At 41.0% G+C, this 23,129-nt stretch overlaps 1 protein-coding gene across 2 annotated transcripts in view; it reads right to left on the minus strand.

Annotated features, from left to right (window-relative positions):
* The window catches only part of tent2 (terminal nucleotidyltransferase 2), a 36,426-nt gene that overhangs the window by 8,725 nt on the left and 4,572 nt on the right, over positions 1 to 23,129 (minus strand). For both annotated transcript variants that reach the window (XM_038990052.1, XM_038990042.1), the window contains exons 3-12: positions 22,049 to 22,162; positions 21,641 to 21,884; positions 21,339 to 21,453; positions 21,149 to 21,240; positions 20,040 to 20,103; positions 19,423 to 19,489; positions 18,985 to 19,061; positions 15,171 to 15,299; positions 14,984 to 15,027; positions 10,946 to 11,082 (exon numbers count right to left, since the gene is read on the minus strand). In XM_038990052.1, coding sequence (XP_038845980.1) covers positions 10,946 to 11,082; positions 14,984 to 15,027; positions 15,171 to 15,299; positions 18,985 to 19,061; positions 19,423 to 19,489; positions 20,040 to 20,103; positions 21,149 to 21,240; positions 21,339 to 21,453; positions 21,641 to 21,884; positions 22,049 to 22,162 — 1,083 coding nt within the window. The remainder of the gene's footprint in view (positions 1 to 10,945; positions 11,083 to 14,983; positions 15,028 to 15,170; positions 15,300 to 18,984; positions 19,062 to 19,422; positions 19,490 to 20,039; positions 20,104 to 21,148; positions 21,241 to 21,338; positions 21,454 to 21,640; positions 21,885 to 22,048; positions 22,163 to 23,129) is intronic.

The raw sequence follows: 23,129 nt of genomic DNA on the forward strand, positions 1-23,129 counted from the left end.
CCTGCTTTCTACCAGACAATGGGAGATTAATTCACCTTTCAGCAGGACAATAACCTAAAACACAAGGTAAAATCTACACTGGAGTTGGTTACCAAAAGACAGTGAATGTTCCTGAGTACAATTTTCACTTAAATCTACTTAAACATCTTTGGCAAGACCTGAAAATGGTTGTCTAGCAATGATCAACAACCAATTTGACCGAGCTTGAAGAAATTTGAAAAGAATAATGGGCAAACGTTGCGTGTGGAAAGCTCTTTGAGACTTATCCAGACAGACTCACAATAATAGCTGCTCACGGAGCTTCTACAAAGTATTGACTCAGGGGTGTGAATACTTACACTACATATACAAAAGTATGTGGAAACCCATTTAAATTAGTGGATTCTGCGATTTCAGCCACACTGTTGCCGACAGGAGTATTAAATCGAGCACACAGCCATGCAATCTCGATACACAAACATTGGCAGTAGAATGGCCTTACTGAAGAGCTATGTGGCTTTAAATGTGGCCCCGTCATAGAATGCTACCTTTCCAACAAGTCAGTTCATCAAATGTTGGCCCTGCTAGAGCTGCCCCGGTCAACTGTAAGTGCTATTATTATGAAGTGGAAACATGTACGAGCAAAAATGGCACAGCCGCGAAGTTGTAGACCACTACAAGCTCACATAACGTGACCGTCGAGTGCTGAACCGCATAACGAGTAAAAATCGTCTATCCTCAGTAGCAACTGAGTTCCAAACTGCCTATGGAAGCAACGTCAACACAAGAGCTGTTCATCGGGTTTCCATGGCGGAGCAGCCTAAGATCACCATGTGCAATGCCAAGCGTCGGCTTGAGTGGTGTAAAGCTCGCCGCCATTGGACTTTGGAGCAGTGGAAACGCGTTCTCTGGAGTGGTAAATCATGCATCACCAGGAGATAACTGAAAAAAGTCATGGCTGTGTGCTCGACGGATTAATCTGAGTTTGGCGGATGCCAGGAGCTACCTGCCGCAATGCATAGTGCCAACTGTAAAGTTTGGTGGAGGACGAATAATGGTCAGGGGCTGTTTTTCATGGTTCAGGCTAGGCCCCTTAGTTTCGGTGAAGGGAAATCTTAACGCTACAGCATACAATTCTGTGCTTCCAACTTTGTGGCAACAGTTTGGGGAAGGCATTTCCTGTTTCAGCATGACAATGCCCCCGTGCACAAAGAGAAGTACATTCAGAAATCATTTGTTAAGATCGGTGTGGAAGAACTTGACTTGCCTGCACACAGCCCTGACCTCAACCCCATCTAACACCTTTAGGATGAATTGGAACGCAGAATGCGAGCCAGGACTAATCCCCCAACATCGGCAAAGATTTTGGAATGAGATGTTCGACGAACAGGTGTCCACTTACTTGTGGTCATGTAGTGTATGTAAATGAGATTTCATTTTCAATCAATTTTGAAAAAAATCTAAAAATGTGTTTTCACTTTGTAATTATGGGTTATTGTGTGTAGATGGGTAAAAAAAAAAATCTATATTTAACCCATTTTGAATTTAGGCTGGAACACAACAAAATGTGGAATAAGTCAAAGGGTATGAATACTTTCTGAAGGCACTAGAATAAAAATGACTACTAATACTTATAATAAATACTACAGTTCTACAAAGGGAATACTAGCATATAATGTAGTTTGGGTGGTGCAGTGTTAGGAGTCATTTTGATACAAGGGGAGATTGTTGTTATGGGAGCTTTCACATCTCCTCTTGCGAGTCATCAACTTCTTAGTATCCAAGCAGTATTGTCTGTGAGAGAAAGACAAAAACGCTATTAGATATTCATGGGCAATTGTTGTGTAATGTCTGTATTCCTACTGTAGCAGCATGGTGTAGAATATGAGACAACCCACAGACACACGTTAGCTGGCTCGCTACAACCCACAGGTATAGTTACTGCAAGACTAATATGAGTCATAAAGAGCCAAAGTCATTATTTTAATCTCCGCCATCATCACCAACACATTTCTCCAGATTTGCTCTAATGAGAGGCACTGAGGCTAGCTAGGCTAGTTAGCTAACTAGCTAGAATGTTAGATTACAGTACATTTTAGGTATAGCAAACACAGCTAACTCGCTAAACGTGGCTAGTTTGGCTTGAGGTGGTACTAGCAAGCCATGTTATGACTGAATCGATCACCAAATTGTACTGCACAACACTTCCTTGTGTAAAAAGAGAGCTAGCTAGCTAACGACAGCAAAATAACTTACTTGTTTTTAATTTGTCCTACTGAGTCCTGGTTCAGCTGGTCTAGGATGCAGTCACTGCTTGCTGGTCTCGCAATTATTTTTCTTGCCGTTTCAACTCCTCTTCAGTGCGTTCTGGCTCAAATAAATAGGGCTGTATGTTCCTATGTAAAACAAATTATATTCACATATTTTGTCGTCGTCCAGCTCTTCTTGGAAAGAGGAATCATCAGTAGCAGCCATTGTAGCTAATTATTTTGTAATCTCGGATAGAAAATGCACGGTAACATAGCTCCAGTGAACCTGTAAACTAGTATCGTACCGCCCCCTTTTTGAAAAGCCTGCCTTTGAGGGTGGGAACAAGGAAGTAGGGCTCCTGTCAGGCTGTACTCTTGACAAAGCCAGGGAAAATTAGTAAACCTAAATATCCTGCAATGTCTCTATTGAACAAGAACAAACATGCTGTTAGCGTGATCGTGCAAACCGGCGAAACACAAAGGCCACAATAATTGCTGCAAAACATGACTCCATTCATTTTTAGATCAGACAGCAGGTTTAATCATCCCGGGACGTAAATTCAAACAATTCAATAAGAATTATGTAGGAAGACTGGAAAAACACCCCAAATAGTGTCTTGAAGTTACGTTTCCATTTAATATGGCTTGGGGGCAGTATTTCGACGTCTGGATGAGAAGCGTGCCCAAAGTAAACTGCCTGTTACTCAGGCCCAGAAGCTAGGATATGCATATAATGGGTAGATTTGGATAGAAAACACTCTAAAGTTTCTAAAACTGTTAAAATAATGTCTGTGAGTATAACAGAACTGATATGGCAGGCGAAAACCTGAGGAAAATCCATCCAGGAAGTGGGCTTTTTTTGATGTGGGTAGTTTTCAATTGAATGCCTATTGAGTATCTAATGGGTTAAGACCCAGATTGCAGTTCCTATGGCTTCCACTAGATGTCAGTCTTTAGACATTGTTTCAGGCTTGTTTTCTGAAACATTAAGAAGAATGAGACCTTTGTCAGTAGACTGTAGAATCATGCTGTGCTGGTTTGCACGCGTGACCGAGTGCGCACCCTTCGTTGTTTTTCCTTTATATTGAATACGCTATTGTCCGGTTTAAATATTATCGATTATTTAGACAATTGACACCTGAGGATTAATTATAAACATCGTTTGACATGTTTCGACGAACTTCACCGGAACAATTAGGATGTACTCGTCTGCATGTTTTGACCACATTTGAGCCAGTGGATTACTGAACAAAACACGCCAACAAAATAGTTTTTGGCATATAAAGAGGGACTTTATCGAACAAAATAAACATTTATTGTGTAGCTGGGACTCTTGTGACTGCAACAAGATGAAGATCTTCAAAACGTAAGTGATTAATTTTATCGCTATTTCTGACTTTCATGACTCCTCTACTTGGTTGGAAAAATGTTGTATGCTTTTGTAAGCGGGGCGCTGTCCTCAGATAATCGCATGGTATGCTTTCGCCTTTTTGAAATCTGACAGAGCGGCTGGATTAACAAGAAGTTAATCTTTAAGCCGATGTATAACACTTGTATTTTTGTGAATGTTTATTATGACTATTTCTGTATTTTGAATTTGGCGCTCTGCAATTTCACCGGATGTTGTCGAGGTGGGTCGCTAGCGGACCGCCTGCGCCAGAGAGGTTAACCTGTTTGGGGTAGGGGGCAGCATTTTCACGTTTGGATGAAAAGCGTGCCCAGAGTAAACTACATGCTACTCGGTCCCAGTTGCTAATATATGCATAGTATTAGTAGATTTGGATAGAAAACACTCTGAAGTTTCTAAAACTGTTTGAATGATGTCTGTAAGTATAACAGAACTCAAATGGTAGGTGAAAACCTGAGAACAATCCAACCAGGAAGTGGGAAAACTGAGGTGTGTAGTTTTTTAACTCTTGGCCTATTGAATACAGTGTCTATGGGGTCATTTTGCACTTCCTAAGGCTTCCACTAGATGTCAACAGTCCTTAGAACCTTGTTTGATGCTTCTACTGTGAAGTGGGGCCGAATGAGAGGGGATTGAGTAAGGTCTGCCATGAGCTGACAATGCGCTGACCATGCGCGTTCATGTGAGAGTTAGCTTGAGTTCCATTGCTTTTCTACAGACATCTTATTGAAGATTTATGTTAAAAACATCCTAAAGATTGATTCTATACTTTGTTTGGTATGTTTCTACAAACTGTAATTTGACTTTGTCTGAACTTTGCCTGGAATTGCCCGGGCGTCGTGAGTTTAGATTGTGTACTAAACGCGCGAACCAAAGGAGTAATTTGGACATAAATGGTGGACTTTATGGAACAAATCAAACATTTATTGTGGAACTGGGATTCCTGGGAGTGCATATTCTGATGAAGATCATCAAAGGTAAGTGAATATTTATAATGCTATTTCTGACTTATGTTGACTCCAACATGGCGGATATCTTCTTGGGTTGTGTTGGTCTCTGAGCGCTGTACTCAGATTATTGCATGGTTTGCTTTTTCCGTAAAGTTTTTTTGAAATCTGACACAGCGGTTGCATTAATGAGTGTATCTTTAAATCTGTGAATAACACTTGTATCTTTTATCAATGTTTATTATGAGTATTTCTGTGAATTGATGTGGCTCTGTGCAAATTCACGGGATGTTTTGGAGGCAAAGCCAAATGTAAACTGAGGTTTTTGGATATAAATATGAACTTGATCGAACAAAAGATACATGTATTGTGTAACATGTTGTCCTGGGAGTGTCATCTGATGAAGAATATCAAAGGTTAGTGATTAATTTTATCAATATTTCTGCTTTTTGTGACTCCTCTCTTTGGTTGGAAAATCGCTGTATGCTTTCTGTGACTAGTTGCTGACCTAACATAATGATATGTTCTGCTTTCGCCGAAAAGCTTTTTTGAAATCGGACACTGTGGTTGGATTAAGATAATTTTATCTTTAAAATGGTATCTAATACTTGTATGTTTGAGAAAATTGAATTATGAGATTTCTGTTGATTGAATTTGGCGCCCTGCGCTAGCCGAACCCCGGTCCTAGACAGGTTAACAACATCAGCAGGTACAGGCTAAATATTGATGGTGTCAAGATCCTCCCGTCCAGTGAGTTTCGCAACCTGGGTGTGACATTTGACAGTCAGCTCTTGTTTGAGACCCACATCAAAAGTGTGACCCCCCGTGAGCACATCACTCCAGTGCTGTTCAACCTCCACTGGCTCCCGATATGTGACTCATTTCAGGAAACTAGTCGTATGTTGCGCGTCACTACTTTACAGGAGAGCCATTAGAACGTAAACTTTTTTTTATTTATCAAAATGTGTTTTTTTGCCAGAAATGCCTTCTCGAACATGTGAACTTTCATGTGCCTTAATAACAAAGATGTACGCCATCTGTAAATACAAAAATATATATATTACGAGTCTAGTTGGTTTAGCCACAGAAAAAGTCAGCAACCTTCACGCTAGCCATGATTGGCTGAGATAATAAGTGGGCTGGATATGCCGAGAGATGAGTTCGGATTGGTCTGCCATGTAGCATGCTTCTGTCTATTTGAGCTGGTCAGTATGTTTAGGTAATCCTGTCTACCGCAACTTTTAAAAAATATATATATTGCGTAGTAGAACTACATAAGTGTTGCTCTCCACTTTCTGGAGGACGGCGTTTTGAAAATCAGTGGAATTAGATTATGATAGCTAAGGAGAAGGAGAAAACACCTGTCTCCGTATCTTCAAACTAAGGGCAACCATGGCATCCGTGACAGAGAGGGAGAAGCATCCATAGTCTAGCTAGCTATATTTTCAGACATTACACGTTTCTATTTTTGTCAGAAAGTCATTTTCATTTCAAGTTAAAGTGTACTGTTAGCTAGATAACTAGCTAATGTTAGCTGGCTGGCTCGCTAGCTAACATTACGTTACGTGTATGATATGTGTAGTAATATTATTTGCATCTCAGAGCCATTTGCTTTGCTAGTTATAGCCTAATGTTAGCTAGCTAACATTGAACCTGGTTGGTTAGCTACATACAGATTCATGCAGGGTAGTAACATCATGAGTTGGGATTATGGTTCATTGTTTAGCTACATGTCTTAACAAAAAACTCCACTATGCAAGTAACCATTTCAATAGAATGTTAATGAAGTCACTGCGACAACTGTTGATAGACGTAGCTCGTAAATTCGCTCTGACTATCTACTCCGATTTCAGAGCTCAACACCTGTTGAATATGGCCGGTGGTGTCAGTTAACGTTGGCAAAAAAAGTATAAATTGTTGACAGCATTTCATTTGCAGTCACCAACGCTCTGGATAACATAAAAACAGCCTAACAAGCTCTTCTAGGGCGAGTAAAATGGTCAGTGAGCTGTTCTCTAATTTGTGTCTGGAACTAGCTAGCAAGCTAGCCAACATTAGCCAGTTAGCTTGGGTGCTTGACTTCTGTTGTTAGGCCATAACGCTCGGAACAACCCTTAAAGAGATGGGAGGGGCTAAAGCTTAAGAGGGTGTGAACGATGCTGAATGGGTGTAGACAAGGAGGAGCTCTCCAATAGGTGCACCAAACACCAACATTCAAAAGGCAATTTTCTCAAAAGTGAGGTTACAAGTTTATCAACTTTAAAAGCAGAATTACTTTCCCATTGTTCCTCAACTGTAGTGTATGATATACCATGTTCTAGCTCTGAGTCTCCACTTTTATCCAATGTAAAAAACACCATTTCAACTTTTGCTACATAAGACCGAATCGAGCCGGCATTGACATTGAAATCCTGGTTCACAGCATTATGGCCAAACAGTTCTATTTTTGTCTCATCAGACCAAAGAACATTTCTCCTAAAAGTATGATCTTTGTCCCCATGTGCAGTTGCAAACGTTAGTCTGGCTTTTTTAATGGCGGTTTTGGAGCAGTGGTTTCTTCCTTGCTGAGGGGCCTTTCAGGTTATGTCAATATAGGACTTGTTTTACTGTGGATATAGATACTTTTGTACCCGTTTCCTCCAGCATCTTCACAAGGTCCTTTGCTGTTGTTCTGGGATTGATTTGCACTTTTCGCACCAAGTACGTTCATCTCTAGGAGACACAATGTCTCCTTCCTGAGCGGTATGACGGCTGCGTGGTCCCATGGTGTTTATACTTGCGTACTATTGTTTGTACAGATGAACGTGGTACCTTCAGGCATTTGGAAATTGCTCCCAAGGATGAACCAGACTTGTGAGGTCTTTTGATTTTCCCATGATGTCAAGCAAAGAGGCACTGAGTTTGAAGGTAGGCCTTGAAATACATCCACAGGTACACCTCCAATTGACTCAAATTATGTCAATTAGCCCATCAAAAGCTTTTAAAGCCATGACATAATTTTCTGGAATTTTCCAAACTGTTTAAAAAGGCAGAGTCAAATTAGTGTATGGAAAATTCTGACCCACTGGAATTGTGATACAGTGAATTATGTGAATTATAAGTGAAAAAAATCTGTTTGTAAACAATTGTTGGAAAAATGACTTATGTCATGCACAAACAAACACAAAGTAGATGTCCTAACTGACTTGCCAAAACTATAGTTTGTTAACAAGACATTTGAGGAACAAGTTTTAATGACTCCAACCTCGGTGTATGTAAACTTCCAGCTTCAACTGTATATACAAAAGTATGTGGACACCCCTTCAACTTAGTGGATTTGGCTATTTTAGTCACACCTGATAGGTGTTTAAAACCGAGCACACCGCCATGCAATCTCCATAGCCAAACATTGTCAGTAGAATGGCCTTACTAAAGAGCTCAGTTACTTTCAGCGTGGCACCGTCATAAACTAACAGAATGGGACCGCCGAGTGCTGAAGCGTGTAAAAATCGTTTGTCCTCGGTTGCAAACCTCACTACCGAGTTCCAAAATGCCTCTTGAAGTGCCTGACCTCACTAATGCACTTGTGGCTGAAGTGAAGCAAGTCCACGCAGCAATGTTCCGACATCTAGTAGAAAGCCTTCCCAGAAGAGTGGAGGCTGTTATTGCATCAAAGGGGGGTAACAACTCCATATTAATGCCCATGATTTTGGAATGAGATGTTCGACGAGCAGGTGTCCACACACTTTGGTCATGTAGTGTATGTTTATTCTGTTCTTCTGTCCACCGGATCTGACAACACCTGTAAATGGCTTTGATTGTTGTCTGCTTACAATGTTCTGTGTTTTGGACTGTTTTTATTATCAATTAATACATTTTCTTAAGTGCGATGGATGTGAGAAAGATAAATGAATTATTATTACTATTAACTTGTTGTCAGTAAGTTATTGTAAAACTCAAAGTAACTTAATAGCCAGTAACTTACTTGCAAATAGCTGCCAATAACTTACTGTACTTTCCCTGAACTTTAATGATTACAAGATAGCTTAACATTAGTTTACAACTACTAAGCATTCTTTGTGGTGAGCACACTTGGGACATCCTCAACATCTTGGTTGACAACCACTTGACCTTGCTGCCACACCATCAGGTCAGTGGACGTGACAGATCTGCCACAGCAGGTTACTGTGAATTTTACCATAACTACTTGCAGCAAGCGGACAGTAAATTATTGACAAATGCAAATGAACTTCCTGGTGACCAACTGCTATTAAGTTACTGGAACTGCAAGAGCTGTACTCTTAACAGTGCAGCTCTTGATTGTCACAAGTTCTTACACAGATTGAACCGGTACAACACTTCCAATAACGGTTGGCACAAATACAACATATTTTAGTCCATGCCCCCAAATATGCTAATGAGCCCCCACCATTATACTGCCCCCACCTACATTTCAAAGTGCAGTAATGGTTGTACCAATTAGGTTCCTCTACAGGGGGATTCCTTGTGAGAGGGTTCAAAACATTTTAACAGTTCTAAATATGTTTTGATTGATTGTAATGGTTTATTTGTTGAAATTGTAATTTTATAATTGTACCTTGCTGTTTTTTATTCTTGGTGTTTTATTTGGAATGTTCATTTTCTTGATTGTGAAGATGTTTGTACTCAGGGCACCATTGTGAATGAGACCCTGGTCTCCCACTAATAAATACAAGTAAAATAAATAAATAGCATTCAATACACTGCTCTAAGTTATAGAAATTGGGCCAAAACAAAAGGTGGTAAAGCCAAACATATTAACTTAAGATATGTCATCTGCATCATTTACAATGGGTGCAAATGAACACAGTGGGCAGAACAAACAAGGAGGTGGGCAGTCAAATCTGAGCTAGGGAGATCCTATTGGTGTATTTTAGCATGCATTTGCACATTTCTGTTAGGGAACACCTACTCTGAAGTGCATGTGTGCAAGTCGCCCTTGCACTCCTAAACAACACAATTTTTTGAAACTTTGGCAAAGGGTCAAGTCTGTTCACTCTGTTCATAAGTAACATTTTATAGTTTTGGAAACAGAAAACTGTATTGAGATTGAATGTTTCTTTAATGAGAAAATGTGAAGAATATCGGTCAAATTTTACCCACTGCCCACCACTGGATTTCCACTCATCACCATATTAGGTGGTGAGAGGAAGTTCCAACCTTAAATGTGTTTACCCTTTCATCATTCTATTCCACATCAGGTAACTGATGCAAGCAGTAGAATCAGATTTAAACAACAGATAAAAATACAAATTGTGGAACAGCAGGGACTGTGAAGAGACACACACAAAAGATACAGACACGCATACGCATACAAGCGCTAGCACATGCACTCCACACACACGTACACTGTAATATTGTTGTATTGTGGTATTATACATTTTGTATTGTAGATATGTAGTGGCGTAATAATGTTATATGATGTACTGTTTTATTTTGTTTTACATGTAATGCAAGTGCCTTAATGTGTTTGGACCCCAGGAAGAATAGGTGCGTTGGCAGCAGCTAATTCTATGGTAAAGCTAGCTAGCTAGCATTTTCCTTTGAAGCTAACTGGTTAGTCAGCTCCTACCTAGCATAAAACTAACGTAGCAAACATTTAAACATTAATTTCTGTCAAAATATTGCAACCATACATTGTAATATGGATTCAATTGTAATCATACCATTTCAATATCAAAATGCCTGTGTGATAAAAAAGATTCTCAGTAATGATGAAGTAGCCTATCGTGCTGAGCAATTCGCCAAAATGTAGTTTCCCCCCCATTTTTAAACAAGTAAATGACCAACGTTGGTTAAATGAATTGAATATTCATTTAGTTAGTTTTTTTTTCTCCGGGTTTTACACAAACTGTGGGACGTTGTAGGAAGTTGTAGTTTACAACAGGCAAATATTCAACAAAGTTTAGGACAGACAACATGGTGATTAACTACATGGACCACAATCCATTGCGCCTACAGATGCCTGAACTTGCCAGGGCACAGACCACATGCGAGGAAGTGTATTAGCATATAGCTAGCATCTGCTATGGAAATTCGTTAGTACTTATTAGCATCTGCCAGCATTTTTTATTTTTTTTTTACAGACGGTTATTGGTCTTTTTTTTTTTTTGCATAAAAAAAGCGACCCCTTGTTCTGCAACGTAAGTAATACCTTATACCCCAGTATGGCACAAGGACGGTAAAAAAAGGTATGAAAATCTGGATACCACCCAACCCTACCGGCAACTTTACTTACCTGGCGACATTGCTGTAGTACTTGCAGAGTAAATATAGAGTTTTTGAGGATTATTTGAAGGCTCTTACCTGAAGACAGTACTAGAGGAATATTTTAGCAGTATTACCTAAAGACGGAGGTGTAGTACTTGAGAAAGCCCAGCAGCAGCTCTCCCAGTGAGGCCTGGTTAGAGGAGGAGTAGGGGGGGATGTCTCTTGGACCCTCAGGCACATGGTGGATATCCATGGATGGATTAAAACACTCCTGAAACAGCAGGGGTGTATTCATTAGTCACACACTGTTGCAAAACGTTCTGCAGCTAAAACAGGTTATGCAACATCAAGCAAAAGATGTTGAGTTCCGTTTAGTTTTTAAACAATGGTTTGTGCGTCACATTGCAGAACGTTCGGAATTAAACAGTTTCCTTGCAAAATGTTTTACAACGCTGTGTCATATTTTTTATGAATACGCCCCAAGGGTTTAACATGACCTCATCAAACAGGGACAGACCATCATCCTACAGGGACAGATTACATTGGTTGTGTTTCCCTGCTCAGATGTTGCATCAAACAATGGTTGCGTGCCACGTCATCGACCAGATTGCCATAACCTATGATGCGGATACATAAATTATCTATCCAGGCATTGTAAGATCTGGCATGTATCAGCAAAGTTTGAGCAGAAGAATACAACACTAATTACACTGGGACAGATGGCATTATCACAGAGGAACAGATGACACCATCGCACAGGAACAGATGACATCACACAGTATGTTGTAAATTACATCATCATACCAGGGTTTCCGTTGGGAAAATCTGGCACCATACATTTTACCGGGAGCATTTTAATTTAATGGATATTTGAGAAATTTACCGGACCCATATGCATCGGGTGCGTAACCTGATTAGGGCGTCCATCCACAGTGCTCAGAATGACAGCATCACATGCAACTCGAGGATGCAACGTCATGCTTCCTTCTTACTGGATACCGATGCGCACTTTGAAGATGTTAGAAAAACTGCCAAAATGTACTTTTCCTCAGCTAACAAGACGAGTAACAGACAGAAAAGTCACTAGCATATGGCAATCTAATATCCCCCATAGTAGAAAAGTTTACCTATTCTATTGGTCAGCTTGTTGTTCTGTGCAAGAAAGAAATAGCCTATTCCTAACAGACTCTGGCTACATTATTTGTATTTTTTTAAAGCAATGAGGCTGATGCAATAGATCAGAACATTTAGCTTAATATGTTGATAAACTATTATTTATTCACATTATAAGCACAGCAATGTGCACAAGGCAGTAAGCTACGCGTGAATGTTCATTCCATAATGCAATTAGCAAAAAAACACCATTGTCGAAAGTGCACCGAAAATGCAAGCGGTTTCAAGTGACAGAGATGAAAATGTCCGCTAGAAATTTTGAAAGAGGGGAGACCTGGAGATGCAACTAGCATGGGTTGCTAATATGACCAGGATTGTGCCTTTGGCTACTGGAAAATGAAAGAAAGTTCACTTGAAAATCAATAGAACATGAGAGAAATATGCTACCGGTTTCAATGGCTTATGGAAGTCTTTATAAAACACACTGAACAAAAATAAAAATGCAACATTCCACAATTTCAAAGATTTTACTGAGTTACAGGTCATATAAGGAAATCAGCTAATTTGTATTAATTCATTAGGCCCTAATCTGTGGATTACACATGACTGGGAATACAGATACGCATCTGTTGGTCACAGATACCTTAAAAAAAAGGAAGGGGCGAGGATCAGAAAACCAGTCAGTATCCATTATGAACACTATTTGTCTCATGCAGCGCGACATCTCCTTCTCATAAAGTTGATCAGGCTGTTGATTGTGATCTATGGAATGTTGTCCCACTCCTCTTCAATGGCTGTGCGAAAATGCTGAATATTGGTGGGAACTGTAAGACGATGTTGTACACGTTGATCCAGAGCATCACGAACATGCTCAATGGGTGACATGTCTGGTGAGTATGCGCAGCAGCTCATGGAAGAACTGAGACATTTTCAACTTCCAGAAATTGTGTACAGATCATTTCGACATGGGCAGTGCATTATCATGCTGAAACATGAGGTTATGGCGGTGGATGAATGGCACGACAATGGGCCTCAGGATCTCGTCAAGGTGTGTCTGCATTCAAATTGCCATGGATAAAATGCAATTGTGTTCGTTGTCCGTAGCTTATGACTGCCCATACCATAACCCCACCATGGGGCACTCTGTTCACAACATTGACATCAGCAAACCGGTCGCACACACAACGCCATGGTAACCAGGATTCACCTGTAAAGAGCACACTTCTCTAGTGTGCCATCGAAGGTGAGCATTTGCACACTGAAGTCAGATGAGCTTCCCTGACACGGTTTATGACAGTTTGTACAGAAATTCTTCAGTTGTGCAAACACAGTTTCATCAGCTGTCCGGTTGGCTGGTCTCAGACGATCCCGGAGGTGAAGAAGCCAGATGTAGAGGTCATGGGTTGGTATGGTTACACGTGGTCTGTGTTTGTGAGGCCGGTTGGACATACTGCCAAATTCTCACAAACAACGCTTATGGTAGAGAAATGAACATTAAATTCTCTGGCAACAGCTCTGGTGGACATTACTGCAGTCAGCATGCCAATTGCATGCTCTCTCAAAATTTGAGACATCTGTGAAAAAACTGACCATTTTAGAGTGGCCTTTTATTGTTCCCAGCACAAGGTGCAAGTATGCAATGATCATGCTATTTAATCAGCTTCTTGATATGCCACACCTGTCAGGTGGATGGATCATCTTGGCAAAGGAGTGCTTTGCCAAGATGCTCACTAACAGGGACGCAAACAAATTTCTGCACAATATTTTTGAGAAATAAGCTTTTTGTGCGTATCGAAAATGTCTGGGAACTTAACACCTTGCGATTTTTTTTTTTTTCAGTATAATTGCCTCCACGTTTGTATTGTCGTATTTTACTTTGAAGCAAGGTAAAACATGCCTAATTATATGAAGTAAAACAAAACAAGTACATATTGCATCCAGATCATTGCAAAGTAGTGTGTGACACACCTTTCTTACTGTTGCATATAGGCAATGAATGGGATTATAAAAGCACGTTTCACTCCAGCAGCAACAAATTAGTTGTTTGAAAAGCTGTAGCAGCAGCTCTCCCGCTGTCTGACAGATTTTCCGCTCATAGGCTCTGTATCTGTACGCATGTGATAAACTTAACGACCAATGAAAATACACACAGACCAATTTAGTTCCACAAAATTATGCTAATTAACCTATAAACGGGTAAGCATGACCGGTCAAATGTATTTACATCGACTAGTATTTCCATCATGGAATATGCTAAAAAGTATTATTTTTGCAATGGGATTATTTTTCTTCCCCCTGATAATTGGCCGGCAACAGTTTTATTTATCAGCTTTTCATGTATTGCCGGCTTACGGAAACCCTGCATCATATAGGGACAAAGACTCCTACACACAGTGGAAAGGAGGTGTCTGGGTGCTGGGAGAAACCAATATTCATTAGAACATTGGAGTTACAGGTTGAGTAATGTACCCAAATTCCTATTATACGTCAATAATTTATAATAAAAAAAGTATAAAATGTTTTATTGTCACATACACCGGATAGGTGCAGTGAAATGTGTTGTTTGACATGGTCAGTCATAGTACGGCACCCTTGGAGAAAATTATGGTAAAGTGCCTTGCTCAAGGATGTTTTACCTTGACAGCTCAGGTACTCGAACCAGCAATCTTTCGGCTACTGGCCCAACCCTCTAACCCCTAGGCTAGTTAGTAGTGAATGCTATCTTATTTTTTCAAAGCCATTTTAGCTCTTGCCGTTAAGCCGACATTGCCTGCCTTCTAGTCACGTGTTGCTATGCAACTCCCCTGGACTCGCCCCGGGCAGGCCTGCCCCCCCAGTGTAAGAAACCTGCTAGAAAATGTTTGCGCTTTGAAACTAAATAAATACTACACGCTGAACCAAAAAAAACATCTTTGCTAGATTCAAGATAGTGTAGTTAGACAAATCATGGAAAGTAATGACATGATGTCGTTTTATTGGAATTTGTAGCCTAAAACGACTTAATAAACCTGTAATGTAGCCTGTTTTTGTCGTTTAAGAGTAAATGTAAATTTCCTTACTGGATATTCATTCTGCAGAGAGGGAATGACTGGTTCAGGCAAAGCTGTAAAGACAGAGACAGACACACTGGGTTAAACAGTGTAGTGGTTAACCTCGAAAAAGGAATGCCAGAGGTATATTGTAGTTAGTGCAGGACCATGATTACTGTGTGTGTGTGTGTGTGTGTGTGTGTGTGTTTACACTCACTCTGTAAGTAGTGTAGTACCATCAGTACTAGAGTGTAGCTGCTGAGTGTTCCTTTACTGGCGTCGTTTATCCTGTGATGTCTGGCCCACCTCTTTACCACCAAGATGATGGGACGCACACGCCGCTCAGCTATAGACACACGGAGCGAGAGAGAAGAGGCTAGTACAGAATTGGAACATAGTGGGCACACATCCAGCACATTGTATGAGTGTGTAACAGGGTTAGAAATACTCTCCTTATTGAAATGTGTGACTTTCACCCAAATTATCTGTTTTGATATTATTAATTTGTTGTGAGCGGCGTAATGTGGTAGTGCAAGTCTGTGGTTACTCTAGAACAGCATGTACAGTGCATTTGGAAAGTATTCAGACCCCTTGACCTTTTCTACATTTTGTTACATTACAGCCTTATTCTATAAGGGTATTGTGTGTAGATTTTCCTCATCACGTCACACAATACCCCATAATGACAAAGCAAAAACAGGTTTTTATAATTTTTTTGCACATTTATTAAAAATAAAACACTGAAATGTCACACTTACATAAGTATTCAGACCCTTTACTCAGTAATTTGACAGCAATTACAGCCTTGAGTCTTCTTGGGTATGATGCTACAAGCTTGGCACACCTGTATTTGGCGAGTTTCTCCCATTCTTCTCTACAGATCCTCTCAAGCTCTGTCAGGTTGGTTGGGGAGAGTCGCCTCACAACTATTTTCAGGTCTCTCTAGAGATGTTCCATATTGTTTAAGTCCGGGTTCTGGCTGGGCCACTCAAGGACATTCAGAGACTTGTCCGGAAGCCACTCCTGCGCTATCTTGGCTGTGTGCTTAGGGTCATTGTCCTGTTGGAAGGTGAACGTTCGCCCCAGTCTGAGATCCTGTGCGCTCTGGAGCAGATTTTCATCAAGGATCTCTCTGTACTTTGCTCCGTTCATCTTTTCCTTGATCCTGAGTAGTCTCCCAGTCCCTGCCGCTGAAAAACATCCCGAAGCATGATGCTGCCACCACCATTCTTCAGCATAGGGATGATAACAGGTTTCCTCCAGACGTGACGCTTGGCATTAAGGTCAAAGTGTTCAATCTTGGTTTCATCAGACCAGAGAGTCTATAGTTGCCTTTTGGCTAACTTCAAGCAGGCTGTCATGTGCCTTTTACTGAGGAGTGGCTTCCGTCTGGCCACTCTACCATAAGGCCTGATTGGTGCAGAGATGGTTGACCTTCTGGAAGGTTCTCCCATCTCCACAGAGGAACTCTAGAGCTCTGTCAGACTGACCATCGGGTTCTTGGTCACCTCCCTGACCAAGGCCCTTCTCCCCGATTGCTCAGTTTGGCCGGGCGGAAGAGTCTTGGTGGTTCCAAACATCTTCCATTTAAGAAGGATGGAGGCCACTGTGTTCTTGGGGACCTTCAATAATGCAGAAATGTTTTGGTACCCTTCCCCAGATCTGTGCCGCGACACAATCCTGTCTCGGAGCTCTACAGACAATTCCTTCGACCTCATGGCTTGGTTTTTGCTCTGACATGCACTGCCAACTGTAGGACCTTATACAAACAGGTGTGTGCCTTTCCAAATAATGTCCAATCAATTGAAATTACCACAGGTGGACTCCAATCAAGTTGTAGAAACATCAAGGATGATCAATGGAAACAGGATGCACCTGAGCTCAATTTCGAGTCTCATAGCAAAGGGTCTGAATAGCGGAAAGGGGGATACCTAGTCAGTTGTACAACTGAATGCATTCAACTTCTGCATTTAACCCAACCCCTTTGAATCAGAGAGGTGCGCAGGGGGGGGGGGGCTGCCATAATCGACATCAACGTCTTCTGCCCCCTTACTTAGGGGCAGAACGACAGATTTTTACCTTGTCAGCTTGGGGATTCGATCCAGCAACCTTTCGGTTACTGGCCCAATGCTCTAACCACTAGGCTACCTGCCGCCCCTTACAGTATACTTACAGTACCAGTAAAAGGCTTGGATACACATACTAATTCCAGGGGTTTTCCTTATTTTTACTATTTTCTACATTGGAGAATAATAGTGAAGACATTAAAACTATGAAATAACAAATAAGGAATCATGTAGTAACCAAAAAAAGTGTTAAACCAATCAAAATATATTTTATATTTGAGATTCTTCAAATAGCCACCCTTTGCCTTGATGACAGCTTTGCACACTCTTGGCATTCCTCAACAAGTTTAACGACGTAGTCACCTGGAATGCATTTCATTAAACAGGTGTGCCTTGTTAAAAGGTCATTTGTGGAATTTCTTTCTTTCTTAATGCGTTTGAGCCAATCAGTTGTGTTGTGACAAGGCAGGGGCGGTATTCAGAACATAGCCCTATTTGAAAAAAAAAAACAAGTCCATATTATGGCTCAAATAAGCAAAGAGAAACAACAGTCCATCATTACTTTGAAGGTCAGTCAATCCGGAAAATTTCAAGAACTTTGAAAGTTTCTTCAAGTGCAGTCGTAAAAACCATCAAGTGCTATGATGAAACTGGCTCTCATGAGGACCATCACAGGAAAAGTAGACCCTCTGCTGCAGAGGATAAGTTCATTAGAGTTACCAGTCTCAGAAATTGCAGCCCAAATAAATGCTTCACAGAATTCAAGTAACAGACACATCTCAACATCAACTGTTCAGAGACTGTGTGAATCAGGCCTTCATAGTCAAATTGCTGCAAAGAAACCACTACTAAGGACACCAATAAGAAGAGACTTGCTTGGGCCAAGAAACACGAGCAATGGACATTAGACCAGTGGAAATCTGTCCTTTGGTCTGATGAGTCCAAATTTGAGATATTTTGGATCCAACCGCAGTGTCTTGGTGAGACACAGAGTAGGTGAACGGATGATCTCCGTATATGTGTGGTTCCCACCGTGAAGCAGGGAGAAGCAGGTATTTGCTGGTGACACTGTCAGGGATTTATTTAGAACTCAAGGCACACTTAACCAGCATGGCTACCAAAGCATTTTGAAGCGATACGCCATCTCATCTGGTTTGCCTTAGTGGGACTATCATTTGTTTTTCAACAGGACAATTACCCAAAACACACATCCAGGCTGTGTAAGGGCTATTTTACCAATAAGGAGAGTGATGGAGTGCTGCATCAGATGACTTGGCCTCCACAATCACCAGACCTCAACCCAATTGAGATGGTTTGGGATGAGTTGGACCGCAGAGTGAAGGAAATTCAGCCAACAAGTGCTCAGCATATGTGGGAACTCCTTCAAGACTTTTGGAAAAGCATTCCTCATGAAGCTGCTTGAGAGAATGCCAAGATTGTGCAAAGCTGTCATCAAGGCAAAGAGTGGCTACCTTGAACAATCTAAAATATACTTTGATTTGCTTAACACATTTTTGGTTACTACATGATTCCATATGTGCTATTTTATGGTTCTGATGTCTTTACTATTATTATTTTACAATGTATAAAATAGTAAAATAAAGAAAAACCCTTGAATGAGTAGGTGTGTCCAAACTTTTGACTGGTACTGTATGTAAATAAGGTATCTGTTTTTTGTTTTTAATACATTTGCAATGGGGTATTGTGTGTAGATTGATGAGGGGGAAAAATGTATTTAACCAATTTTAGAATAAGTCGGCATGTAACGTAACAAAACGTGGAAAAAGGTAAGGGAATGCACTGTAAAAAGAAAGTAGAATAGCCACACTGTTTAGATCCCCCGTTTTAATGTCAAGCACAAACTAATGATTTAGTTTAACCAGTAGCCAATAGCTGGAAGAGGGTGAAAGGTGAGCGGTGACAGATAAGCAGTGATGGGTATGAGTGTTATGTGCGTGACCTAACCGTAGGCGTAACTCCTCAGCAAGAAGGTGTTTCTGATCCCTACAGTGTTGTTTACGTTCAGATCAAACTCGACTCCACTGGAGAAAGATAGAGGAAGAGATAAATACATTTTTATTGAGGTTTGATATACCTAGTCCATTGCCCGTGCACTGTTCTACTGTGGAATTGGACCATTAGTAACATGTACATATTTCTGTCTGTAAAGAAATGTTTGATGCACAGCCGTATTGTGTGAAGGAGAACCTATACGCTTATACCCAGTCAGCCAGAGGAATATTGGCTTCACCTCAATAGTCACAAGGTTGTTCACAAGGTTTCTTCTCTTCCTCTCAAGGAGTCTTTCCATGCCAGTGTTGCCTCTGACTGCTAAGCCTAAATGTGTTTGTGAAAATCAAAAAGACAAATAAAATGTGATTGATTGATAAAGTTACCACCCACCTGACTTTGTCTCTGAATTTGAGGATGGGGACCTTGGCTCGGATCAGCTGTGGTCTCTCTATGTACGCTGTGGACCAGAACACACACGTATTCCTCAACTCCACAAGACCTTGCACACATATTTTCATTACTATGACTACCTAAAGTGAACACCATGGTGTGTGTTTAGTTTACCTACATCTCTATATATATATCAATGACTCTGGCTTCACCGGGGAACTAGAGCCCTCTGAGGATAAATACAGCTGCTCCTTTATCATTACTATACAAACAAGATGGGCCAAGCCCACCGATCTGACAGGTGAAAGCCATATGGTGTAAACAAAAAGCGGAACCTTATCCAGTCCTTTCACGTACAGTACCAGTCAAAAGTTAACGTTTTTGGTTACTACATGATTCCATATGTGTTATTTCATAGTTCTGATGTCTTCACTATAATTCTACAATGTAGAACATAGTAAAAAATAAAGAAAAACCCTTGAATGAGTAGGTGTGTCCAAACTTTTGACTGGTACTGTACTAGTATTCATAATGGATCGGAGACAGGGAAAGGAAGCCGATGAAGAGTATTGAGAGACACAGCTGAAATGTGCTTAAACAGCAGCGTTAGTACTCACAGAGTCTGTAGAAGAGCTGCTGAATGAGACTGAGTACATACACAGCATCATTCCTCTGGTCCACCTGACAGAGACACAGACAGGGTCAATGGGCATTTTATTCACAGAAAGATGGACGGGTTAGCTGATGGTCACAAAAACGATGCGCACGCTTCAATGGGGCAGAAGTCTGTGTGTTGTTGTGATTCTAGATGGCCAGATAGCTACTGTAGGTGGCTCGTTTCACAATGTCTTGTTTTGAGGTGTTTTAACTGATGTCACGTCTATGCTAATATGGCTGTGTGTCTGTAGCTAGGTTTCCATCCAATTGGCGACAGATTTTCAAGTAAATATTTAAAAAGAAATCTGCATAAAAACAATATGTGCATTTTACCACGAGGTGTGTTTCCATCAAAAGCTATCTGTGAGGACACAGTGCACATTAAAAACACTTTTGCGCTTAAGTTCCCATGTACCAAATAAAAAACAGAAGTTCAATGTGTTTCAATCTAACGTTCAACTCCACCAATTGTTTTGTCCCAAAAACGGTTGTGATAAATAGCAAATGTGCCCAACCTGGTTTTGGCGCATGCTTTTTAGACAAGCGTTCGCTGATAAAGTGGACAGGGTAGGTTATATGACAAGATAGGCTAAGAGCAAGATCATTATATTTGATAAAGCACCGATCATCATGTCACCAGCATTCAAATAATAGCCTACCCTCGATATTTATTGGAAATTTGCATGATCACCATGCACTTAACCACCATGTGAAGTTCATCATAACTTATTTAATCTGCCTATAAACTCATGCTTTTCCACATTGTGGTGATAGGCCTACAACATAACATATTTACTTCCAAGTTTACCTCAAAATGATGGTTGTTATATCAACATTTGCACATAAAGGTGTTTCCACCACAATTGTCGCATACTCAATTTCACGACAAAAAGATTATCCAACCTTGTCTAGCGTATTTTGTTTTGTTGACATTAGGAAATTTTACCCACAAACTTCCTGTTTCCACCAGGCCTGTTGAGACTTTTTTTATGCTTCAGGTAATTCATCCGCATTAAATGGTTGGATGGAGATCTGGTTTGTGTGTGTTACAAGTAATTGACACACTCACTGGTGCTGCTTGGATGACCAAACAGAGGTCAGCATCACTGTTCCTGCTGCCGAAACCACTCAGAGAAGAACCAGCCAGGTACAACCTCACCACTGAGAGAGAGAGAGAGAGAGAGAGAGACATGGGTGGGGGGGGTGTAGAGAATTATGACAGTAGGATGATTTAGTGTGTGTCTGTGTGTGTTACATACATGGGAAGAGTCTCTGGATCTCTCTCTGTAGTTGAGCTCTGCACAGCTCCTTCCTCTCCAGGTCAGTCGACTGCTGCTGGCATGCCTCAAAAAGCTCCACCATCTGACCACTCAGCTGAGAGACACAACAACTCACAGCATCTGTGCTGATACACACAAGGGCTACCCCACTGGGACTTGTTTTCCCATGATCTCTATTTGTTTGTGTATATCCATGTGAACGTGAATGTGAACGCCCAGGTTGGATAAAAAGAAAACCCGCTACACATAATATGTATTATTATCATGATCCTGAGGCTTACCTTGTCCTTGGCATAAGCCTGCAGTGAGCTACGAGGGTTCTCTCCCCACAGGGGGGGCATCTGTGGGGCAGACGGTTGGGGGCTGAGAGGGGAGTGCTGAATTAGGGAATACTGTGTTTCCCTGGGGCCAGGGCGGGATACCGAGGGAGAGGAGCCGACAGCAGGAGGACTGCCATGATGGGGGACAGGGGAACTGAAGTGCTGCCTCTTTACATTATACGGGCTGTGGTCTCCACTGTGCCTCCTAGTATACATAGGGAGAAGACACAGGAGCACACACACACAGGAGAGGAAGACACACACACTTTAGGAAACTGCAACATTTCAGGTCTAACGTTTGGAAATGGTGCCTGTGCTAATGAAATAGGGCAGGTAGAAGAAAACAGAGAAAGAATAAACAAGCCTTACTTCCTCATGTTGGCCAGTGCAGATGCATGAGGACCAGGTGGGGTGCTGGGACTTGGCTTCCAATCATATGGGGGAATATCTGAAGGACCTGCAGGCAGGGACCGACCATGGAAACTACACACACACAGTGAGAATAGGCTAACACACCAGCATGAAATATCTCAGTAGTCGATAAACAGAGCAAAGAGATCAAGTACATACAAGTAGCCATACAGACTAAAAGAGAACGCATTTGATTCTGTATTGCTTGCGCACATTTGGCACAAATGCAGGATTCATTTTCACAAGGTTAGGAAAAGAGAAGTTATTTTGTCAGCTGGGGAAACAGGAAAAGTAGTCTGCAGCAGACCAAGGTTTAGAAAGTCTTTGATAATACTTTAGGGTCTTTCCATGTCATTTCAGCAAGTCATGACACCCACCAACTGAGATTGTTCCCGGGAATCATTTTTGTAGTTAGAAACAGATAAGATTAGCATTCCTGCAACATTTTGTTGAAATCTAATTAGATCTCTGAGAAATTGATCTAATTGATTTCACCCAAATTGTGCATTTTAAATTATAACAATCATACAATATTCAATAAATATAGTAGATGAAATCTGATTTGGACCCCAAAATATTCTAACAATGTGTGAAACATGAGGATTCCAAAGAAATTGTCAAAAGCCACACACAGACCACCCACACCAATCCCAAACCAACACGTTTGACAAGTAGTATGGCGCTGCGGCTCAGTGAATTTGAGATAGTTTTTTTACCCTGTTCAGAGATATTAGTCATTGAAGTTGTTAGGTTTATGTCCCATCTTACATCCTGATATTACCAGATTCTGACCAGTAGATGGGGCTGTTCCTGGTATTCTGTGATTCATTTTAAAACAATCCCCCACCCCTAAATGGTTCACCCAAAGTACAAAATGACATATTGGTTCCCTTAACCTGTAAACCAGGATTCCCCAACTGGCTGCCCGCAGGATCTTATTTGCCCCCCATTATATTGGTTTGGGCTTCTTGCGGTCAATTTGCAGTCTACATATTATTTGTAATTATGTTCCGGCCCCCTGACCATATGCTCAAACAAT

This window comes from Salvelinus namaycush, chromosome 1 (assembly GCF_016432855.1).
Source record: "Salvelinus namaycush isolate Seneca chromosome 1, SaNama_1.0, whole genome shotgun sequence".
Lineage (NCBI taxonomy): Eukaryota > Metazoa > Chordata > Actinopteri > Salmoniformes > Salmonidae > Salvelinus > Salvelinus namaycush.